This window comes from Amphiura filiformis, chromosome 12 (assembly GCF_039555335.1).
Source record: "Amphiura filiformis chromosome 12, Afil_fr2py, whole genome shotgun sequence".
Classification (NCBI taxonomy): domain Eukaryota; kingdom Metazoa; phylum Echinodermata; class Ophiuroidea; order Amphilepidida; family Amphiuridae; genus Amphiura; species Amphiura filiformis.
The window spans coordinates 28,902,383-28,926,064 of record NC_092639.1 but is presented as its reverse complement, the minus strand read 5'-3'; the positions used below and the strand labels follow the sequence as shown (position 1 = coordinate 28,926,064).

At 36.8% G+C, this 23,682-nt stretch overlaps 1 protein-coding gene across 1 annotated transcript in view; it reads left to right on the top strand.

The window, feature by feature from the left end:
- The window catches only part of LOC140166021 (uncharacterized), a 120,779-nt gene that overhangs the window by 58,736 nt on the left and 38,361 nt on the right, over positions 1-23,682 (top strand). Inside the window, exons 9-28 of the mRNA XM_072189394.1 lie at positions 363-470; positions 1,283-1,336; positions 1,779-1,832; positions 2,382-2,480; positions 5,656-5,700; positions 6,324-6,422; positions 7,479-7,532; positions 8,387-8,485; positions 9,353-9,451; positions 10,905-11,012; positions 12,528-12,581; positions 14,390-14,488; positions 15,889-15,939; positions 17,101-17,253; positions 18,197-18,250; positions 19,615-19,668; positions 20,724-20,867; positions 21,690-21,743; positions 22,414-22,467; positions 22,751-22,858. Of these exons, the coding sequence (XP_072045495.1) occupies positions 363-470; positions 1,283-1,336; positions 1,779-1,832; positions 2,382-2,480; positions 5,656-5,700; positions 6,324-6,422; positions 7,479-7,532; positions 8,387-8,485; positions 9,353-9,451; positions 10,905-11,012; positions 12,528-12,581; positions 14,390-14,488; positions 15,889-15,939; positions 17,101-17,253; positions 18,197-18,250; positions 19,615-19,668; positions 20,724-20,867; positions 21,690-21,743; positions 22,414-22,467; positions 22,751-22,858 (1,644 nt within the window). The remainder of the gene's footprint in view (positions 1-362; positions 471-1,282; positions 1,337-1,778; positions 1,833-2,381; positions 2,481-5,655; positions 5,701-6,323; positions 6,423-7,478; positions 7,533-8,386; positions 8,486-9,352; positions 9,452-10,904; positions 11,013-12,527; positions 12,582-14,389; positions 14,489-15,888; positions 15,940-17,100; positions 17,254-18,196; positions 18,251-19,614; positions 19,669-20,723; positions 20,868-21,689; positions 21,744-22,413; positions 22,468-22,750; positions 22,859-23,682) is intronic.

The following is a 23,682-nucleotide window of genomic DNA, read 5'->3' as shown; positions in this document are numbered from 1 at the left end:
AAGTAGATATGATGGAAAATATGTTTTTAAAATGTTATTGTAAAATATTTTGGGCAAAATATTTTGTCAACAGTAAAACAACATTCTGTTAGAATGTTTTGCATCACAAAACGTTTTATGAATGTTATTGAAATGTTTTTATACCCTTTATATAACCCAACATTTAAACCTTTTCTGTAAAATGTTGTGTGTTTGCTGGGATATGGAAATGATATTGCTCCTTGTCTCAATAACTGTTTTCATAAAATTCAAGGAAAATTGTTTTAGTAAAACAAAGCCAGCAAAACAAATTGTTCATCACATGTTAGCTTTTCAAGTCTAACTCCATGCTTTTTAATTCCTCTACAATTATAATAATCTAGGGTCCACGAGGTTATCAAGGATTTCAAGGCCCTATGGGTCCGCTTGGCAAAGATGGCATTCCAGGATCATCAGGACCCCCTGGACCACCTGGCCCTATGGGACCACCTGTGAGTATTGATGGTTTTTAACAGTCTTGTATTCTGTATTAATAAATACAAATTTATAAATGCTTGATAGCGAGAACTGGAGGCTGCCATTATGGCTGGGCACCAGTATTTCTGGAGAGTTGACCTCTAGCACAGTGGGTGGTCTTCCTGTACTTTTCAATGGTAAGACAGATGACTTCAGCAACTTGTCGCTCAAAATTTGGTATGTTTTGCACAAAAGGTAGACATTTTGCAAAATTTTTCACTATTTTGTGGCATTTTCAAATTTACTTGGAACACTTGGTACACGTTGTCGTAATTCCATGCAAAATTTTGAAATGATCATGGAAATTGCTTGTATTTTGTTTATGGATAAACCTGACATCTACAACAATAATTTATTCTTCTCCACAACAATTTATGTTGGAAAACTTTGATAAACTGCTGAAGACATTGGCATTTCCCAACATTGTACGGGGAAAAGGGGGTGTCAGTTTTCCGTTCTTGATGGTAGGATAAGGTTCGATACTATAACGTCAGCCTGTTACAATTTATTGCCTTGGTCATTTTTTGTAATTTCAAGAACAAAGTACAAAATATGGTTCAAGCATGCATTTAAACATTTATTCACCAATCTTTGCACAAGAACAAATAATGAGGAGACAAATTAAAGGGAATAATCAGAAATAATTAGGATGATTACGTAACTGATGACTTAGGCAATTATCTTAGCAGGGTGATAATATAGCCTCTCGCAGTTGAATAGTGTTATTAGTTTAATTTGATATTTATATATTTTAATGTTTGGGCATTTTCTGAATCTTGATTTACAGGGTATATCGGGGATACCTGGGGAAAGAGGAAGACCTGGAAGAAATGGACGGAGGGTAAGTGAACAAAAAACACCTATTTGATATACTTACTGTGCCAATTTAATATAATTATCTTCTCTATCACAGGTGAGCACATCAAAAAGGGATTATTATACATGTGAATGGCCAGGTATGCATTTGGATAATCCGGCTGCTTCCAAATTAACATAAATGATTGAACCAAAAAGTAAACATTGTAGCATATAGATGAGGCGATGTCTGACGCCTGATGTGACAGTAAATATCAAATGCAGAAATGAATCTGATCACGAGAACTAAACTTCTTCATTGAATGACTCCATTTACACAGAGCCTGAAGTCAATTATCTCAGTTGAATTTGAACTTGACTTCATTTCACTTTTGTTTTGAAATCAACTACCATTCGCTGCCAGGTGTAAATACTCAGTTAAATAATTTATGTTAATAACCTGTTCGGATGATTTTGATTTATTTCAGGGTCGAAAAGGCATTACTGGGCAACAAGGAAACATGGGTAGACCTGGGAGACATGTAAGTTTTATGAGTAAATAGCATGAGGAACAAGAACTTGAGCATACTAGCATAGGACAAGTGTAAGCAGCATGATGGCCTACTGAAGAAAACAAAATGGAGCTATAAAAGAGTTTTAAAAGTTAGTGTTGTCCCTATACAGTGAGGTATTGCCTTGTAGTAAATGCCCTGCTAGTGTTTTTATGACCAACCAGTGGGTTGCAGCACCATTTAGGGAGAAGGGGGGGGGGAGAATTTTGTCCATTTGGTATATCAATGATTCCTTTTTCAAGGAGAAATTTTTGTTTATGGATTGGTCAATTTTCAGAATTGTTTTCAGACAATAGCCCAATTTGCACAGTCTGGTCCAGCTTATTCAAAATTTGTCAAAATTTGCCAAAAATTTGGGGAAAAGTTGTAACAACTTGGGTTGAATTTAGCCTCGGCAGCATTTCCTTACGTAAACCAAACTTACTTCCCTGGGTGACCACCAGTAGGCCTAATGGCTTCAGAATCTTACCCATAGGTCTTTTGAAATCACTTATTATGTTGCATATTGTGTTATGATAGGGTAAACCAGGTACACCAGGCACACCCGGTACTCCAGGAAATATAGGAAACAGAGGGCTTGATGGAGAACCAGGCTTATTAGGATTACCAGGAGATATGGTAAGTTAGTTACTGTTTATATTAGTGTGAGGGAGGACATGTTTAGAGAATTATAATGATGTTGTTTTCAACCTCAGTCTAACTCCTGCCAAGGCTGAGTTGTTTTAGGCTGGAAGTAATAGTATATTAGTATCACACATTTTAATGATATGATAGCTGGGCAGCAGAAGCCAATATAATACATTGATCAGTTCTCATTCTATTAACATTTTGGTGACAAAATGATGACATGTAAATATAAAACTATATGTGATCGGACTAGTCATCATTTGACTGGTGCAGCACTTCAATGCGCATGTTGCAGTTATGTATATCTGCTCTTCATACACTCAACATTAAAATAATGTGAACCAAGCATTGATTGTGTATAATTGCACAGGCGTGCACTCTGGGTACTACACTCAGTGCTGTCGGACACATTCATTTTACTTGCGGGTTGATGCAGCTACATTTGCTTGCATTTTCTAACATTTTTAGTGACAATTTAAAAAAAATATCAAATTACAGATTTTTTTTCTTGTGTATGAAATAGGTCAACAAATGCATATCACTTGATGCTCAAGAAATTGTACATCCACTTGTGCTAAGATGTTGATGCGTCTAATGTGCGGGGCTTGTGCATTAGACGCATCAACATCTCAGTATGCATGCATTATTTTGTACAATTTCACTCCGAGCAAGTGATATGCATTTACTAATTAAATACAACACTGCCAGGGACCAATGAAATTGCATTGAAAACTTGAATAGCATAAACAATTAGTTGAATGAATGTGAAGATTCTCACAGGCAGATTTTAATCATTGTAAAACCCGCGAGTGGCAATAGTGATATGTCATAATATGTGGACCACATTGCCAGCCAGGAAGCGACTTCAGACAATAGTGGGAATTCCAATTGAATGAACACAGCTTTCAATAGTGTGACGATTTTTTGCGTACACTGCGCAATGTATGCCAGCGTGTGCGACTGTGCGTGAGTAACACGGAAGTGAATCCAACCATGCCAACGTACTTGTGATTGGTTAGCATTGTATCCAAGGTTGTGCGTTCACGTTGTAGTTTGAAATGTGTGATATACGATCGCGGTTGGATCAAATACAGCTGTTGGAAGCTGAGTTCATTCAGTTGGAATTCCTACTATAATTGTTACCATGCCAACCATAATCCTAACCATAACCCTAATCTCTAACTGTAACCTACCCAGCAAACACAAAAGCGTTTTAAAAACGTTTTAAATAAGTTAGATTTTGGCTTTTGGTTTAGGTAAAAGCGTTTTAATAACATTAAAATGTCGGGTTATATAAAGGTCATGATAACGTTTTAAAAGCGCTTTTGTATGAAAACACACTACAACAATATTTTTAAATGTTTTCAAAAATGTTATTGTAAACTATTTTTGCAAAAATTTTTGCCAAATATTGTGTCAATACTTTAAATAACATTATGTTAAAATATTTGAACCCAGCCAACACAGAAATGTTCTTAAAATGTTTTTTTCAAAACCTTTTAATAACATTTAAATGTCGGGTTATATAAAGGTCATGAAAATGTTTTTAAAAGCGTTATTGCAAATATTTTGGGCAAACATTTTTTCGCAAAATATTTTTTCAACCCCAAAATAACATTTTGTTTAGAATGTTTTGTATCAAGTTTTCAAGAATGTTTTTGGAATGTTATTAAAACGTTTTTATACCCTTTATATAACCCGACATTTAAACGCTTTTCTGTAAAACATTTTGTTTGCTGAAGGTTCTTAAAGGTTATGAAAACATTTTATACTCTTAATATACCCTTTATATAACCCGACATTTAAATGTTTTCTGACAACCTTTTATAACCTTTTGCGAATGATGTCGAAAACGTTTTGTGTTTGCTGGGTAAACCCTAACCCTAGTCATATGTCATAATATACGGACCACATTGCCGGCCAGGAAGTAAGTTCAGTAAAGTCGTTGCCACTCCAACCATAATCCTTACCTAACCTAGAGCCCGAAGTTTTCCGTTTTACGGAAAACAGAGAAACTTCACAGAATTTGAAGTAGAAAACAGAAAATGGCATTGTGCAACAACAGACAAAATTAAAGCTTATTCGGATCTAATTTCCAATGTACATTCAACAAAATACATAAACCGATTAAATATTTCACTGAAATTTACTTCAAATTGATCATTACTTGCCTTGTATTTGCAGTTTCATGACTTTTTTCTTCGGCTATGCCGGCGATTTCGCATGTGAATGGCCATATTGGATTAGTGTTTCTAGACTGAAATATACTGTTTACATTTTTCTTCAGTGTTTTTAATATGAAAAAAATTGAAAATCCCTAGAGTGGGTAAATTTTAATGGTTATCTTTAGAAAACGGAAAACAACACAGAATGTAACATTTACAAAACGGAGAACTTCGGGACTCTACCCTAACCCTAACCCTGATGTCTAATCCTAACCCTATAATATATAGTTGTAAACCTGTGAAGAGCATGTACTACCGTGATGTTGCAAAGTCGAAACTAACAACGAGTGTACAGTGCAAAGTTCATTCATAAATTTCCACTCAGCAATAGCAGATCACCTCAGTGGCCAATCAGAGACAAGTGTGTTTCATTGCTATGCCATAGATATGTCATGCCGGGAAAAGATTTTAGTGATATGTCATAATATGTGGACCACATTGCCGACCAGGAAGAAGTTCACAATAGTCGTCACCACCCCAACCATAATCCTAATTCCTAACCCTAACAAATTTGCAGTTGCTACTCCAACCATAATCCTAACCCTAACCCTGATCTCTAACCCTAACCCTAGTCATAATGTCATAATATATGGACCACATTTCCGGCCAGGAAGCAAGTTCAGTAAAGTCATCGCCACCCCAACCAAAATCCTTACCCTAACCCTGATGTCTAACACTATAATATTTAGTTGTAAACCTTTGACGAACGCGTACTACTGTCGCAAGTCAGAACTAATTAACAGCTTACAGCGCAAAGTTCATTCATAAATTTCCACTCGCCAACAGCATATTGTCTCAGCAGCCAATCAGATACAAGTGCGGTTTTCAACGCAATCCAGCAATCCAAGTCATTTGTGTGTTCTTTCATCATAAACTTGCTTTTTTTTTACCTTGCTGAGTTTGTTAATTTGTGTGTTGATGAACATTATTTGTTATTACAGGGTCCTCCTGGTAATCCTGGACAGATGGGAAGACTTGGATTTCCGGTGAGTTTTGCTCCTTGCGTACTTGTAGTCATGGTAGTAGGAAATAGAATTTGTAAGCATTTTAATCTTTGCATAATTATTATGTTGCATGATTCTTTAAGTTATGGCAAGTGATTATCTAAAACAAAAATAAATTTCTAGATTTATCAAGGTTATAAAAGCTATAGATGAACGCATGGTGGTCATTCAAATATATCAGTTCAATTTATAAATGATTATTTGATTTGGAGACTGGGTGTAGCTGTTGTAGCACTCACCTTTCACCATTGTAGCCCAGGTTCAACTCCTCACAATGCCATAAGTAAGCATGGTTTCTATTCTGTTTGTATTTTCATACACCTTGTTAGACATGATCATCATCATGCACCATCATTTTCAAGGTCAAGTCAAGGTAATCATGGATAATCTGGGCAATATAGTGTAGTGCAAATGATTAAAGTATGATTTACAGAAAGTGATAATGGACAGTATGATCTTTTCATACTTGTCATTAATAAACCTGCCAATGCCAGCCAATGCCAAAGTAATTGCAAAAGCATGCAAGACTTCTGGTTTGAGAACCACCTTGTAGAATAGACCTTGTACAAGTGATGCCAAAGTTTGACACATGTTTTTCAATTCAGGGTGAATTTGGCGAGCCTGGTAGTGATGGGTATCCAGGTAGACCAGGTGAAGATGGAATTCCTGGAGAAGACGGATTTCCAGGACCAAAAGGAGATGCGGTAAGCAAGCTCATATACAAGTAAACTTTTCAGGGTGAAAACAGGAAGTCCAATTTAGAAGGAAAATTGACCACTCTTTCATGTTAAACTGTTCAAAATAGCCCCCAAAAGTCTAATTTTAGAGGGTGAGGCCCACACCTTGGTCTGGGGTGGACATTTTATTAATGAACTTAGAAGAGCAGCAACGACACCACTTGTATTACATTCCAGATGTTAAATCCATGTTGCATGCAAAATTTGGGGAAAATAAAATGGCAGTTTTTATGTCTTTGGGGGGCACAATGAGCCATTCACAAAGGCCATACTACTGGCTTGTAAAGGTGTGTGGCAAACAAAGAACATCAACTCGGCAGCCAGAATGTCTGGAAACTACCGACTTGCGACTATTCGGTCATTTTGTGGTAGCAGGTCACAAATAATAACTTAGTAATATAAGGTCCACAACTTATAAGTTCCTCCCTAATACTTTTATACCCTGATACTATCAGACTTCATCAGGCAACTGACCTGCTGGGCTGGTCATGTGATACTTGAAGACAACTTGGGATCGTCTTGATGGCCTGGTCCCATGCGAGAGATAAGTTGTGTCCCAGTTCCCTTTCTTGTAATGGCTGCTCTACTCTCTCGATTTCCCAGATGGCATCCTTAATGCCTCTCTTGTGCCACTGCTCCTCCTAATTCAGAATCACTGTGTCCTTGATGTCAATATTACGACCTGTGTCTTTAAGGTGGAGGCTCACAGCAGAGTTCTGAGCCTCGTTTAAATTGGGCCTCCTATGTAGATTGATTCTGGCTTTCAAGGCTTGTTTTGTTAACATAGGCAGCAGAACAATCATCGTCCCCACACGCTAAGCTGTACACTAAGTTTTAGCATTTTCTTTGGATTGTCACATGACCAGCCCAGTGGGCTAGTAGCCTGATGAAGTCTGATGGTATCAGACGCAACATAACAATTTGTAAAAGTAACTTCCAGTAAAAGATTAAATTCAAAACTTTGTGATTTTAATGACTGGATAACTGAGAATATTGACTATTTTATTTTCTGTGTTATTACAGGGTCCATGGGGTGAGCCTGGAACGCCAGGGCTAGTTGGTGAACCTGGAGAACCGGTAGGTATATGCACATGAACAGCTAATAAACACATTTAAAAAAAAAGAACGTCCATGCTACTTAAGTTGAGCACAATAAACTTTGAATAGCGATTATTTTTAACTGATATTGAAAGATGAATGCTCAATGACTTGGGTAGATGCATCATGTGATGAGAAAAGATTCAATTTAAAAAAAAATGCAACTATCTAATTAGGGTGATGATTTAGTATTCCAAATTTATAATTGATTTTGAAACATGAATGCTCAATGACTTGGGTAGATGCATCATGTGATGAGAAAAGATTCAATTATTAAAAAAATGCAATTATCTAATTAGGGTGATGATTTAGTATTCCAAATTTATAACTGATTTTGAAACATGAATGCTCAATGATTTGGGTAGATGCACCATGTAATGGGAAAAGATTAAGGGGAAAGAGAAAAAGCAAGGTACACCAACTTGATGTGGGGAAACAAGTAAAATACAGACTCCTCATTATGCATGAGGGACAAAAATAGCAATTGTAGGTATTAGAAGTAGTCAAGGTTTGATAGCCAAAAATTACCAGTTCCAAGACCCACAGAAGTGCTGAACCGGCAAAAACAACAAGGGTCAATTGGAATACAAAAGTGCACTAGAAAAGATTAAGTTTAGCTAAAGAATAAACTATGCAATTATCATATTAGGGTGATGATTAAGTATTCCAAATTTATAACTGATTTTGAAACATGAATGCTCAATGACTGTGTGATGAGAAAGATTCGGTTTGCTTAAAACGAGATATGAAATTATTACGGTGTTGATTTAGTATTCCAATAATAAAAGCATGACTTTACATTAATCATTTCATGTTTGATTTTCTTTTCCTAGGGAATTAATGGTAGTGAGGGAGCTTTAGGACCAGTTGGAGAAATTGGTCCTATGGGTGAAAGAGGAGAACCAGGATTACCAGGCCCAAGGGGAGAAGCGGTCAGTGTGTTTTTTTCTTTCCACATTTCCAAAATTTCCTCGCTACAAATGGTATAGTTCATGCATGAGAATTTTCAGGCTTTTGCCTGAATTCAGGCAGTTTTGTTGTCAGGGATGTAAGTTTTCTGTATTTTTACAGAATTCAGGTTTTTAGTAGTCCAGATTTACGCTATTTCTTTTATTTTTAGCCCATTTTGTGGCTTTTTAGCCCGAATTTATGTGTTTTCCCCCCAATTTACCGTATTTTTTCTTCAGGGTTACTTACGTCCCTGTGTTTTCCAAATGTATGCAATTTTTTCAGCCTGTTTGGGCCTTTTAAGGCCAAATTCACACACTTTTTCAGCAGTTTTCAAAAATGTCATTCTCTGTCATTCTCATGCCTGATAGTTAAGTAAAGGTCATTCTATGAATGAACAAATACATTGGAGTTAAAGAACTTTGTCCTGACAGATGAGAATATTTTATCACATATGATAAATTCCCATGTCACATGTAATGAACTCCCATATCACATGTAATAAACTCCCCGGATGTCACAGGGCACTCCCATATCACATGTAAAAAATTCCCATGTCACATGTAATTAAGTCCCATGTCACATGTAATAATCTCCCCTGTGACATGTAATAAACTCCCACCTCATATGTAATAAACTCCTACGTCACATGTAATTAACTCCTACGTCACATGTCATAACTCCCACGTCACATGTAATAAACTTGTATTTCACATGTAATAAAGTCCCATGCCTCATGTTAATAGGCACATATGCTTATTAACAAAACTTAACGTTATGATGTTTAGCCTTCTTTAAAAAGGAAAAGATTGATTGACTGATTTGAAATTTCACCAACTTTTATATAATAGGGTGAAAATGGTACAACAGGTTTTCCTGGACTGTTTGGTGACAAAGGAGCCAATGGCTTACAAGGCGAGCTTGGTCTTAAAGGACCACCAGGAACTCCAGTAAGTCAAATTAAAAAAATCGAGCTTGTTTGTGTGTTATGTTTTTGTTATGTATTTGTGGGTTTAGATGTGTGTTATATAAGTAATTAAAGCTGTTGATAATGTGTGTAGCCATAAATTGCAGCCATTCCACATCTTCCATCTTTGTCATGGCATAACATAACATAGCGCCATATCTTGTCGGACATAAAGTGTTTTTAGTAGCGAGTGTTTGTGTTCGCTCTCTTACTGGTATGATAAGAGGAACATCTGTCTAATTGGCGAAAACCGAACTGCTGATGACCAAGTATGATCAAGTATTCTTACTAGTCTCAATTACAGTTCTCATCACTATCACACAACTTGAATGCGGCAAAGTGTGACTTTTTGAGAGACTATTATGTAAATAGCCATCCACAGAGTTTCGATCATTCAAGGCCATGCGTGCAAGCATAGAGAGTTGTATTCACAAAAATATGATCGTTTCCTATTCAAAGGTTTTGATATGATGTCGACAGCGGCGGCCAGCCTAATATTGATAAGAATATTGCATAATACGACTTGGGTGCCAAAATGTACTATTCCATGTAATTAACATATATGAATATTCAACACAACAAAATGGCTTTGGTATGGCAATTGAAAACCCAGGCACACAGTCAGCATTTGGATGAATTGAATGAACACAGTCTGACGTAGCGTGACTTTCGCAGCGTGTGTTGGGGTGCGTGCGTAACGCGGAAGTGAATCCAACCATGCCAATGCACTCATGATTGGTTAGTATTGTATCCAAGGTTGTGCGTTCGCGTTGTAGTTTGAAATATGCAAAATATGATTGCGGTTGGATCAAATACAGCTGTTGAAAGCTGTGTTCATTCAATTAAAATTCCTAGTATAGTAGTAGTAGAGGAAGTTCGTGTAGTTTGATTTGAGTATCATGATCAGATACTATCTTTGGTGCATCCCTGCGTGGATACCATGGCATTTAGTTCAATGGCTAAGATTTGAAAAATATGGTTCCGGCCATCCCACTTGTCTTAAAGGCTTAATGTACGATTTCCTTCAAATTTTATATTTGTCATTATACACTCAAAATGCTGAAATAATACTAGTAATAATGATCGGGAATGGTTTCTGTGCATTTTGAGCTAAATAACAAGGTAGCGTGAAAGAAACACTGCTTGTTATTTTGGCCGTTTAACACACAGTTCTATGGGCAGACATAAAGTCATAATTTCTTGAATTATGACTTTATGTCGAACTTTGCTCTGTTTACCTACAAACACAACAAATTTGGCTGATTCCATTTAGATGCAAGTTGTGACATCTGTAAACATTACAAATATGCCAAAAAATCAGGTTTGAAAAAAATTAACCAAATTCATATTATAAGATCGTACATTATGACTTTAAATAGAGAAATACTCAACTGTATGGCAAATCTGACAAAACTTTCCTTTTCCTTTGATTGCAGGGTAGAGCAGGAATACCAGGTCAACCAGGATATGAAGGTTATGATGGTGGACCAGGAGCAAGAGGATCTCCGGGATTAGAAGGAGAAGTTGGCCCAAAAGGATTGTCGGTAAAATCATCTGCATTTTTTTCTGGTATCTAAAGACCCATAGTAATCATGTGGGTAGTGTATATTCGACATCAGTGGCGTACCGTGGTCGCTCCTACCCCGGGGGCTGAAGAAAATTTAATTTTGCCACCCCTTCCTCAACAGCCCGAAAAGGTTGACCCAATTTTTTTTTTCGGTGGTTTGAAAAAGTGAATAGAGAAAAAAAAAGGGATTATAAGCGCTAGCGCCCTAAAAGCAACACAATTTTTATACTTTTCAAATTTTTTCCACCCTTTTTTCTTTAGTAATTCTTTTTGCCGCCCCTTCTCTTCCGCCGCCCCTTCGTTTGCCGCCTCTTCTTCTTCCGCTGCCCCTTCGTTTTGGCCGCCCCCTGCTTTTACCAGGGGGGGGGGCTAGTGCCCCCAAAGCCCCCCCAAAATACGTGCATGGACATGAGACACTAGGTATCAACTAAATTGATCAAAAGGGTTTTGACTCTTATTAAAGTTTTTCCATGTTATGCAAATGAGATAGTTTACACTCTCTATGTTTTACACAGATTTTGGGGTTTGCTTTTGTTATGCTAAAACCTTTTCCTATTTTAAGTGCTCTGACATTTCTGCACAGGTGAATGAGCATGAAAAAAGTCTGTTGCACGACTGTTTGTGTAAACTAAATATCAGTACTTATTGTACTCGGGGAATGTAATGGTAACAAATGTTTGTTGATTTTTTGCAGAAATTTCATGATTTTGACCCCCTGAAATTCACCTGCACCCCCCTGCTTGTGCCTCCAGATTTCTGGTGCCACTACTGGGCATACCTGATTGTACATCCTAGCCACAAATATGTACATACAGATGGTGCTGCCCTGGTCTTTCTGCCTGTATCAATCACTGACATTTACAGAGCGCCCAAAACCAAAAAGCTTTTGCACTAAGGCGTTCAAAACTAGGCACAAACAGTCAAAAATAACCAACCAATGATTATACAATGAAAATGAACAATGATAAAATGGTACATGCAAACTATACTACTACAGCAATTATTTATCATACCAGCACCAGAGAAATCCTAGGCAAATGTACAAATGCTACCAGTGATTCAAGCAAACTGGCCTAAATCGCAGACCAACTTGCCATCAAGCTGATCAGGTACGTAGTATCTGATCGATACATTGGCCTGTCCTTGTTGCTTTTCTGATAGAGCAAGCAGAAAATGGGCTATTTAGTTGAAATCCATATCCACCCTATGAAAGACATCACCTGAATCTGCTACACAGGGGTTGTAGATATCAAATGGTGTCACCCATTCCGATCACCCCATTTGGAATTTATACTCCTGGTAGATTAAAGTCATGTCTTCCATAGATATCAACTGAATAGCCCAATATCAATCAAAAATGGTATGAAACTTAAGGCAGATACACATGGGGTTGATGTCTGATACATGGACAATATTCTCCACCACAGCTAGTGCTTGGAATACATGCTACATAGATGTTGGAAGTGACCTTATTTCTTGTTACATGTTGCAGGGTATCTCAGGTCAACGAGGTGGACGTGGAGAACAAGGTGTCAAAGGTAAACCGGTACGTATACATGTACTTTTTTTTAAAGGTTTATTTCAAGCTCTAATGTTGACCTGCAGGTCAAATTACTAGAATTTACATTAAACAAACCTAAACAGACACAATGCAATTTGCAGGCAGCAGCTTAATCAGCGCCAATATTGCAACATTGAAACAAGCAATTATACATTAAGATTCAACCCCACCCCATCAATCAACTGTAGGCAAAGTAAAGTGCCTTCCCCAGGGACACAACACATTGACACAAGTGGGGTTTGAACTCACAACCTGTATGGATTGGATTATGAGTCGAGCGCCTTATCCACTATAGGCCACACATGCTTCTCTTATACATCATACGTAATTTGTACTTTGGTTATGTGTGATGATGTATAGATTTGATTTGTGTAAAGATAATAAGCTTTTGGTTCGGAAATTTTACAATACCAAATGGCCATTTTTACAGTTCAAATTAATGCCCCCTTAATTCAGTATTATTGTATACTTAATTAATGATTCAGTAATTAAAAAATTCAGACTAATTTTGCATTTTAAGGTCCGTATGCACAAAGGAGTTAGACAGGGTCTAAATTTAGACCTGGAAGTGGAATTTAGTCCGAGGAGAAAGGTCATTTTTTTTGTTATTTTGTATTATTTTTGAACTTTGCATTTAAATCTTTAGAATTTGCTAGCTACTCGAGGAAGGAAATAATTACAAAGGACCATTCCTGATGGAACTAAATTCCACTTAGACCAGGTCTAACTTTAGACCCGGTCTAACTCTTTTGTGCATATGGACCTAAGGGTTCAGTTGCCTCAAATGAAGTGTAGGCATGATGCAGTCATGTCTACAGTAGAATTCATCTCGACCTTTGCAGGATTTTAACCCCATTAAAAGCTATTAAACCAAGATAACACTCATTGAAGCAGCTCAACTGATTAAATCAGATCTTCTCTGGTTGTGCACAAGTGTCTGTTTTCAATGTGCGACATCGCAATAAAGCTGGTATTATAGCTTCAGTTGGTTAACCGATTATAAAGGAAACGAAAGGAAACAATGGTATGTGTAGCATTGTTCACGAATGAGACAAAGACCTAAAAATTTAGGACATGTTACAAAACTATATTTTCTAGAACCTATTTAGAATAGTTAAAATGTAGCTTGTACCGTTTTTTTGTGGCATCCTTCAGAAGTGAGCGGTCCGATACCAATATTTTCGGTCAAATCTCCATTCAATTAACACGGGGAGTTGGCTAGCTATGCCTTGCCCTCGCTCATATTTTACAAAAGTGCGACTATTTCTGAACATCTAACCTAGCTGTAATTTTAGGTCATGTTAGAGAAATATATTTGCTAGAAGTTTGGAGAATAGCTAAAATATTGGCTGGTTATTTTTCACACAGTGATGTTAACTAGACAAGTGCCCATTCTTCCAACGTACATCATTTTTACAGGTCACGCGTCAATGGTGAGAGCACTGTGTATTGTGTATAGGAAAACGGACTTTAACTGCAGTATGGTGCGATATAAGTAGTCAATCCATTGTCAAACTCAGTGCTTAGTACAAGCACATGTTTTTTCTTTTCTGTAACTGTCACTAGTGTTGGGATGTTTACTCAATTCCACAGGATGCCCGCCACTGTTGATGTTTTACAAGAATCATTTAGCAGATTTATGTCAAATCACAGATCATGGAAGTCTTCCCAGGATCCGTGGTCAAATTGATAGGCCTGGCAGTATATGCAAGAATTTATCTGTGTGATTTCTCCAGATGGAAAGTGTATATGATTTACAGCAGTGGTAACAACTGTAATGATTTTTTTTACAGAGTGATCCAGGTGAAGCAGGCTTCCCAGGGTTCCCTGGTCTAATGGGAGGGAAAGGAAATGCTGGCTTAAATGGACTAGATGGATTACCAGGAGAAAAGGTAACTTATCATATGAATCAAATTTTGTATTTATTAATTTATTTATTGCGGGAAAAAATTATAAGAACTCAGTTAAAAGCTGAAATAATTTGCTTACAGAAATACATTGAGAACAATCAAAATCAACAACAAAATCAAAGCAAACAAATAAGGAATTCAGACGATTGACAACCCAGGGGATAGTTGATGTCCTGTATCTGGTCTTCCTGTAAAAGGGAACGGAGCTTGTCAGCTGGAAGCGCTCTACCATGTCTCTCCATTTTGAAGCAGGGAGCATACTGATCAGAGTTTTGCACCTTTTGACCAAACCTGATCAGGAGTTATTGTTCTCTTTGTCAAGCAGAGATATGGCGCCTCAAAAGCTTCCGGGGTGATCTTTCAAAAATTTTGATTTTTTAGTCTAGCTTTTTTCTAACTCTGCTATTGATGTTGAGAGCAATAATGCATTCTTTTCTGATTGAAATTTTAAAGGTAAAATCCTTTAATTACTTCTATGTTACTATCAGCATTACTATCAGCGTTTTTCTATTGTTGTAAAAAAGGCCCGGTGGGTTCAGCCTTCACTGACAATGTGTACGCATGATGGTTCCAATTAGGGTACTTTTCAAGAAATGTCCATGGAATTTTCGAGGACAAAATTGTTCATGATTGTCCAAATTAGGGGTGTTTTGGAGCAAAATTGTCCTTGAAATGAAAAATAGGGTATATTTATAGGACTTTCGTCCGTGTTTTACCGCTACAGTTTTCGTTATTGTCCTCATTTCCCGTGAAATAGGGTACAAATTCAAAAGCGTCCTTAAATGGTAAAAATAGGGTATTTATTTGAAAAAATGTCCTTCGATTCCTCGTGATAAGGGGTGAAATGAAAATCGTCCTCAAAATGATAAAAATAGGGGAGGTATTTGGGGACAAATTTTCCTTGATTTCAGCGCAAAATAGGGGTAAAATTGCTGCAAATGTCCTCGATTCCCCGTGAAATAGGGGTCATTTTCAAATCCTGGAACGGTCATACGTCCTACCTTTAAATACAAACTGAACCCACCGGGAAAAAAGGTTGAGTACTCCCGGTTTACAAATTTATGCTAATACCGACTGATCCTTCACCGCTATTTCTCTGAAATTTATAATTGTGTTATATGTTTGATTGCCTCCCACAGTGCAACATTGCCATTTTTTGGCAATTTTGAGAAAATTGCATTTTAAGGAATTATTTCCTCTTAAGCCTTAATGTATATGACTATATTTCTGGTGTGTGGTTTTATTGAAATTGGCAATTGACATAAGTTTTCCAGGCATAAGTGTCCTGATAATTTCGGTACTAAAATCTCATTTTCGCCCAAAACGGAGATGCGACTGTGTTGCGCTGAGACCTTGACGTATACAATGATTGGTCATTGCAGGGTGACATGGGAACAGAAGGACCAAAGGGCAGAGATGGCGTTATTGTACTTGTAAGTACAAAATATCTTTATTATCCAATAATCCTTGTATGATAGCAGTGAAAGGGTGGAATTATTCAGGCCCTATGACCTCTGACATACTTGTCTGAAGTTATATTTCTGGTTTAAGGAACAAATCTTCAGTTGCATGTCTTTCACATATTCATCCAAGAATCTTATTTTTATCCTTGTAGCTTCTATTTTTTTCATGTTGTAGAACTTCTTTTTAAGGGATATTCAAAGATCCAGGTACTTTCTGAAGCTTAAAAATGGTTGATGAATTGGCAAAATAACCTTAAATTGTTTCTTACAAAGAAAACGGAAAGTTAACATCCGTCTTTGAGATTGCACAGGATTATTTACTTTCATGTATGCCCAGGCATAGAGAACTTAGGTTTTGCCTCACTTGTCATGAAACTAGCAAAAAGAATTATTAGAAAAGTTAGAAATTAACCTTAATTCTCAGTATTACTATAATCACATCCTTAGGGAGTGGAGATACAAACTTCATTTTGACTGTACCCCTAATTCCAGCAGGGTTGCCAAACCCACGATTTGGTAGCCTATAATTAGATGATGTTTGAAGATTTTCTCTGCAACTTTTGGTAGTTTCCTGTCTCATAGAAACAAATGGTTAAACAGGAAGCCTCGTCTGCCCAGTTCTCCACAGAAGAACTGACAATACACTTGTTACTTTGATGATAGACAGAACTGAATTTTCATTATAATTTTAACCTTGAATAATTCCCCAAGGAACTTGAATCAAAAGTGGGGCTTCACTTTAAGCAAAAAATTGAGTGACTTTACAACACTGGCTCCCGCGATGTTTGGTAGTTTCTTGTCCCATAGAAACAAATGGTTGAGAGAAAAATTGGGTAACTTTTCGATTATTTAACACACAATTTGGGCTAAAAAATGTTTACAGCCCTGAATTCCATATATGTAACTATAATTAGCCCTTACCCTTAAACAGACAATCATGTGATTTCTTAAACAGAACAAATTTCATCAAATTTGGCATGAAATATTTTGATAAAATTGGTGTATTGATTCTTGCTGATTATGTGGTGAAGTAATTATGTGCAAAATATTTGGATTAGACCCTTAAATAAATGAGGTGGGAAGGATATAGAAATGTTATTGTTTTATTTTTAACATATTTCTATTTTTCAGGGTCTTCAAGGCCAGCCAGGATATCCTGGTGCTAAAGGCGCTAAAGGATACCGAGGATATGGTGGAAATCAAGGACCAGTAGGTGGTAAAGGAGATATTGGATTACCTGGACCATATGGACCACCAGGATTTAATGGCACCAAAGGCATTCAGGTACGTACAGAGTGGGTCCATAGAGCTTATAAGGGAGAAGGAATCCTTTGCAAAAAGTATCTTTTTTCTTTGCACTAAATGGTTTTAAGTGTCCTGAAGTGTATCCTATTATAACATCAGGGAGTATATCTCCTATTTACCCTATTGCTATTTAGGCACTATTAGGGATCTCCAGAGTTGAGTATAAATGTGGGTCTGCCCATCGCTTGCACCGAAGTTGGGATTTCCACTATACGTATTGTCATTATGCTTAATGTTTCTATTTCAGAATGGCGTGAGGGGTGCGGGGTCACAAATAAGAGCGAAGGCGGCAATGAAAATAATTTATTAGCGTTTGAGGAACGAATTAGAAAATAAATATGTATTTTGTTGGGAATTAAAGCGAAGGATTAGGCCTAAAAAATTGTTTTATTGGTGTAACCTAACATTTTAGGGTAGGTAGGGATTTTTTTACTTTTACTTTTAATGCTGTAAATTGCATTTGATAAAGGTCTTGTAACTTTTTTTCTTCTTTTTTTTAAAATTAAATTTTCTTTTTTTCCAAAAAAAAGTCAAGGTCGGGCCTACTTTTAGGGTCGGTCGAGTTACGCCAATCAAACTATTTCATGAAAATTATCAGTAGGTGTTTTTTCATAAAAACAATATTGGCAAAAAGGTAGAAAACAGCTGTGATAAAATTTGAAGCTCCATTCAATTGTGTGTTGCCACAAGTGTCTGGTCTTATCACTTGGAAGGGCATCTTAGCACACCTATAATACTCCTTACGAAATAAAAACTCTGATTTTCTATGATTTATTTAATTTATGATTTAGCGAATTGCCAATATTGTCTTTGATTGTACATTTAGTAATTCAGAAACATTTTTTGTCATTGCATATCAGAATGTGGACGTCTGCATACAAATTTATTAAAAGTACTTTGGTAATTTATTTTCTCTTCACAGGGAGAATCAGGTCCACCTGGTCCACCAGGACGTCCAGGACTAGAAGGGCTTTTGGTAAGTAGAAATGGTCAGATTTAAAGTAATTGTAAAATAATTGATCAAAAATTGGTATGTAAAAAGTAATAGTAGTAAGTGAAAAATTGGACCATCTAAGATTCAAATATGATAAATTCACATACTTTGTTTCACCTTATATATGTTTGGTAGTGGTGTAGGTGCGTATTTCACTGGCTGCTGTATCACATCGCATACACTAATCTACACCTGCAGAGCATGTACACGCCCCTACTTGTAAAATATGTGAATCAGGGACATCTGTGTTAGCCATTCACCTGGGACTATCCAACCGCAACTATACTATGTTGCTATGCATATGTGTGGATATGTCCCCACTTTGCTGGAAAAAAATCATGTTTGTGTATCCCCAGTTAGATTGTATGGAATCAGATTATGTGTATATGCATGATTCTGTACTATGCAATAGGGGATCTCACCCCCAGCGCCCTCTGGGGGGTATATAGCCCCATTAGCATATTAAGAAAATCAGGGATGTCCCTGTTTGCAGGCGTATCACCAGTTGAATGGAATGGAAATGTATCCCCGTTTCACACGTTTTACAAATGCAGGCAAACATGGAAAGTTTGACAGCCTAATTGCCATGCAACTGCTCAAAAGCATTGACACCACTACCCAAGTTGAGGTGAAATAGAGTAAAGGAGGTGATGGGGCTACACATCCTGCACAAGAACAAATAAACACAATGGGGAAACGATTGCTCGCTACAAGAGGAAACTGAATATAATTAATAAGAAAGAAAGAACAGTTTACCAACCCAAAATGTTACAATTAAATCAGACAAAACCCCATTTAAATTAAAAAACCCATGTAAATTGAACAATCAGTTCCAAAGTTATGAGCAATTAAAGTTTCCAAAACAACAGGAAACAAAAGGAAATATTTCCATTGTTTGGCTGCATCTCCAAATCAATATTTCTGAGTTCTGACTGATTTTGCTTGATTGCATCACATATGTGACATGATCAAGAGGAATGAGTCGGATGTTGCTAATATTGTTTTTGAGATATTGGCAAAAACAGTGTTCAAATTCTTTTGTTTTATATTGTTTTCAGCCATTGATAAATTGCTCATAACTTGGTAACCAGATGTCTGATTTAGATGTAGCATTCATAAACCTGCCAGAAAATGATGTAAAAAACTTCTAATTGAAAATTGGCAACATGTGACTCATTCCCCTTGATCATGTCACATATAGTGTTATTAATTTAAATGAAAAATAAAAGTACCATGCAAATGTACGATGGAAAGAGCCATCGGTACCTATTGGGGCACCAATAGCGCTATAGGACCAAATTAGACATTGTGCCTCACCTAACATATTTTGTAATATTCCATCATAGGGTCCCCAAGGTGACATAGGCCAACAAGGAGAGAGAGGTCCAGCTGGTGAAGTGGTAAGTATAAAGGTTGAAGCTAACCTGTAATGTACAGGGTGATTCAAAATGTAGTAAACTCATGTTTTTGGCACTTTTGTACGAAATCTAGGAATCCGATGTAAATGAAAATATCGTTGAAAAGAGCAGGTTCTGAATTTAAAAAAATTGTCACTTTAAAAACGGGACCTTCGTCTAATCAAATGCTTGTAACTTTACTTCTTGAGGTCACATTGGATTCAATGAGGTGTTACAATGTGCAGGATTAGATAGTGCATCTATTAAAAAAATTAATTTACCCAAATATGATTTAGTTTTAAAATTAGGATTTTTTTACAAGTGTAAGGATACTTTTTTGGTGCAGGATATTAGTATTAATTAATAAATCAGTCATTAAAATCAGCCAAATAATACAATTTTTGGAACTATTAACCCTAACTCCCTAGGTGCTTTTTTGTGAAGGGGAAGGAACGAAGAAGATGAAGAGAAAAGTTGTTTCCTTCTGTTCGATTTTGAACCACAAGACCCAGGGTTGTCAGTGACCCTGCCACTGACTCCATGCTTGTAGTTTGATCAGCTCGTAAGCAGCGGGCCTTATAACATCGTGATTAATATCAATATATTTTGTTTTAAGAATTGTCTTGTGACATCTCACCAGAGACATCACAAATATTTAATTCAAGGCCTATACTTTGTCCTCTTTTCTGTAACACACACAGGATATACCAGACAGCTCAACTATATCACTCTTAACATGGATCTACTTTTAGTCATATTGGTAAAAGCCTAACAATTCCCGCCGATTACGAGCTGGTTAAACTATATTATGTGTTCTTGGATCATTGTACATTCCGATCATGTGGGATGCTTTGCTTGTTTGTCACTTTGTGCGTTGTTTGGTAGTGTTAGGGTTAAAAGGCTTCAATTGAATGGGAATTTGAGGTTCTATTAACCCTAACACCCTAGATGCTTTTTGGTGAAGGAGAAGAATAGGAGAAAGAAAGGAATAAAGGATGAAGAGAAAAGTGAGTGCGTTTTTAATGATATTGCACTTGTTGCAACATTGTGTTTTATAGGGGCCTGATGGTCCAGACGGTAAAGACGGCATAGAGGGAGATCTCGGACCCCCTGGCAGACCAGGCAAACCAGGTTATGATGGTGAAGCAGGATTGCCTGGAGAACCTGGACCACCTGGAGAAAGAGGATTTCAAGCATCTACGGTAAGTGCAGATGTCTTGCAATATTTAATTTTTATTGAGATAGACACCCAGCAAACATAAAAATGTTTTTGTGAAAAAGGTGTTTTGGTTTTAACCAAAATGTATTAAAAACATTTAAATGTCAGGTCATACGAACAAATGTTTTATATAAAATACACTGCAATAACATTTTATAGAATGTTGTCAAAATGTTATTGCAAAATTTTTTGTTTTTGGCAAACATTTTGGCAAAATATTTTGTCAACACATTAACATTATATTAAAACTTTTGCATAAAGTTTTCAAACATGTTGTCTAAATGTTAATAAAAAGTTTTCACTGGCATAGATTTCTTTTTGACATGGGGGGGGGATGGGGTTGGAAAATATTTCTTGAAGTATAGTGAATCAAGCACCTTTTGGCGACAGAATAAGTTAAGGGTACAAATGTGCATGAAGCGTATGAAAAAATATCCCCCCATCCCCCGGGATCTACGCCTATGAATGTTTTATACCCTTTATATAACCTGACTTTAAATGGCATCTGTAAAACATCTTGTGTTTGCTGGACAGTGTGTATGTGTGCTTTGGTAAAGACTGGTGGCTTGATGTCCCGCCATGGCTGCAGGTGTTTAATGTTGGTGTGTGTTTCCACTTTCTGGAAGTCAGTGATTTTTTTGTGTGTAAAAAGTCCACATATTATCCAATTCTGCACCTCGGCAAAATATCCTAGCTACACGCCTGATGCCAATTGCCAATGTTATCCTCAGTGTATCTGATCATATCATAAATAAACTTTGAGATTTGTGACGCGTACTATATGTGGTTTATTTTGTGCATCTAGGGACTGCCTGGTCAACCTGGACTAATTGGACGGACAGGAAAGGGTGGAGATCAGGTAAGTTAATTAGCAGGTAGCTTTTTCTATCATAAGGCAAAAATAATGTAAAATGTTTTTCCTGTTTGTAATTCATACCACATAACACATATGTATTCCAAAAACAAGCCTGCCAAACCCCATTATTTTATTAAATTTAACCATCAGTCTGATTTTTGAGCTTTAAGAGCAATACAACTTTTTTTTTTGAATGGGGGAGGGAGAGGGGGCAAAGTTTGATGCATCACAATGCTGACATCAGTTATGCTGACCAGAAACTCAGTTTTAATTTTTTTTCTTCAAAATCCATATCCACATGGTTCTTATTGTAAAGGCTCTAAGAAATTCAAACAATGCACTTTGAACTCAATTGGTTTTGCAGTTCTTCAGATTTATCAAACTGTAAAAAAAAGAAGATATTTTTGCCTTAACCCTAATGCACTGGGGGATTTTGGTCAGAGGTGTGCCATATACACTGTGGGCCTAGGCAGGTTGCTGGTTGCCAGTTATGATATGGATGGGTGACCAGCGGGCTCATGTCACCTCGCACTGTTAATATACCTCTGGGAAATGTACAACTTACGTTGGATCTTTGGATTGATTGATCAGTTGATTGATTGATCAATTGATTGATTAATTGCTTGATTTTCTTGATTGATTGATATATGATTTGTTTGATTGATTTATTCAGGGTGCTAAAGGACAGCCAGGAGAAGGAGGACCCAGAGGCAGAGTTGGTTTAGATGTAAGACATTTATGTTATTTCATGTTGACATCCAGTATGATTTTAGAAATTAAGATTAATTGAGTGTCTTCATTTTATCACCAACAAGTGAATATCCTTTGTGTTGAAATTGCAACTTACTTGATTGATTGATTGATTGATCTGCAATTGAGAGGTCATGACCTCTTTGTGAAAATTATAAATCTATATAGAAATTGCAAATTCATTTTATCAATTAATGAAAAGCTGCATGAAATAATGATATTTACAGGAAATATAATGCAAGTATTTTCATAAATTTCAGGGATTACCAGGTCTTCGTGGAAGACGCGGTCCAGCAGGTGAAACGGGTACTAAGGGCGAACTTGGGAGACCTGGTCCATTTGGTTTGGTTGGCAACGCAGGATTTCGCGTGAGTATTATATCACAAGAAACTATTCCATGAATTTTCCTTATCCGTAGTTTGTATTTGAAAAAAAATGCATTTTAGACCATTGGAAGTCATTTACATATGACATCCGTCCCTGGGGTATTCAATACAAATGCCGCAGACGTGGGCAGCATTTTCAACCTTCTGGTATATCAATGTCCCCTTTTTCTAATGTTGGTATATGGATGGGTCCTTTTTTCAAAATGTTTACCATTTTTTTTCCAGAAAATAGCCCAATTTTGCCTCACTGTAGCCAACATTTTTTAAATTACCCCAAAATTTGGAGGAAAATTTGTAAAAATTACAACAATTTGTGTTAAATTTGGCAGAAAATTTTGAATTTTGGTATATTGATGCGTCCAAATTTCTTGAAAAATTGGTATATTGATGGGTCCCCATTGAAATTCTCAGTGGCAGACCCCTACCCAAATCAAACTTGAGTAACCCTCTTGCCCGGGCATCCGTCACATATTTGTCCAAGGTCCAATCAATTTCTATTTCAGCATACAATATAAAAACACAGTAGGCTTGTCCGGCAGAAAGTACAGCATGTATAGATCAGGTAGTTTTCCAACCCCACCCTTGTGTTTTTAGGAGTGAATTTGCTGTTTGATTCACACAGGCATTTTGAGAGCGATAGTTCTGACATTTTCTTGCTAATATAAGCAACTCTCCTATACCTCCAACACACAGTGCACATGGCAGATCACTTGTCAATCGTGAGAGCTCTTTGTATTAGGTATAGTAAATGATAACTGCACATGGTAAAATTTGTCATTTGGAAATGGTTATCATGTTTGACATAG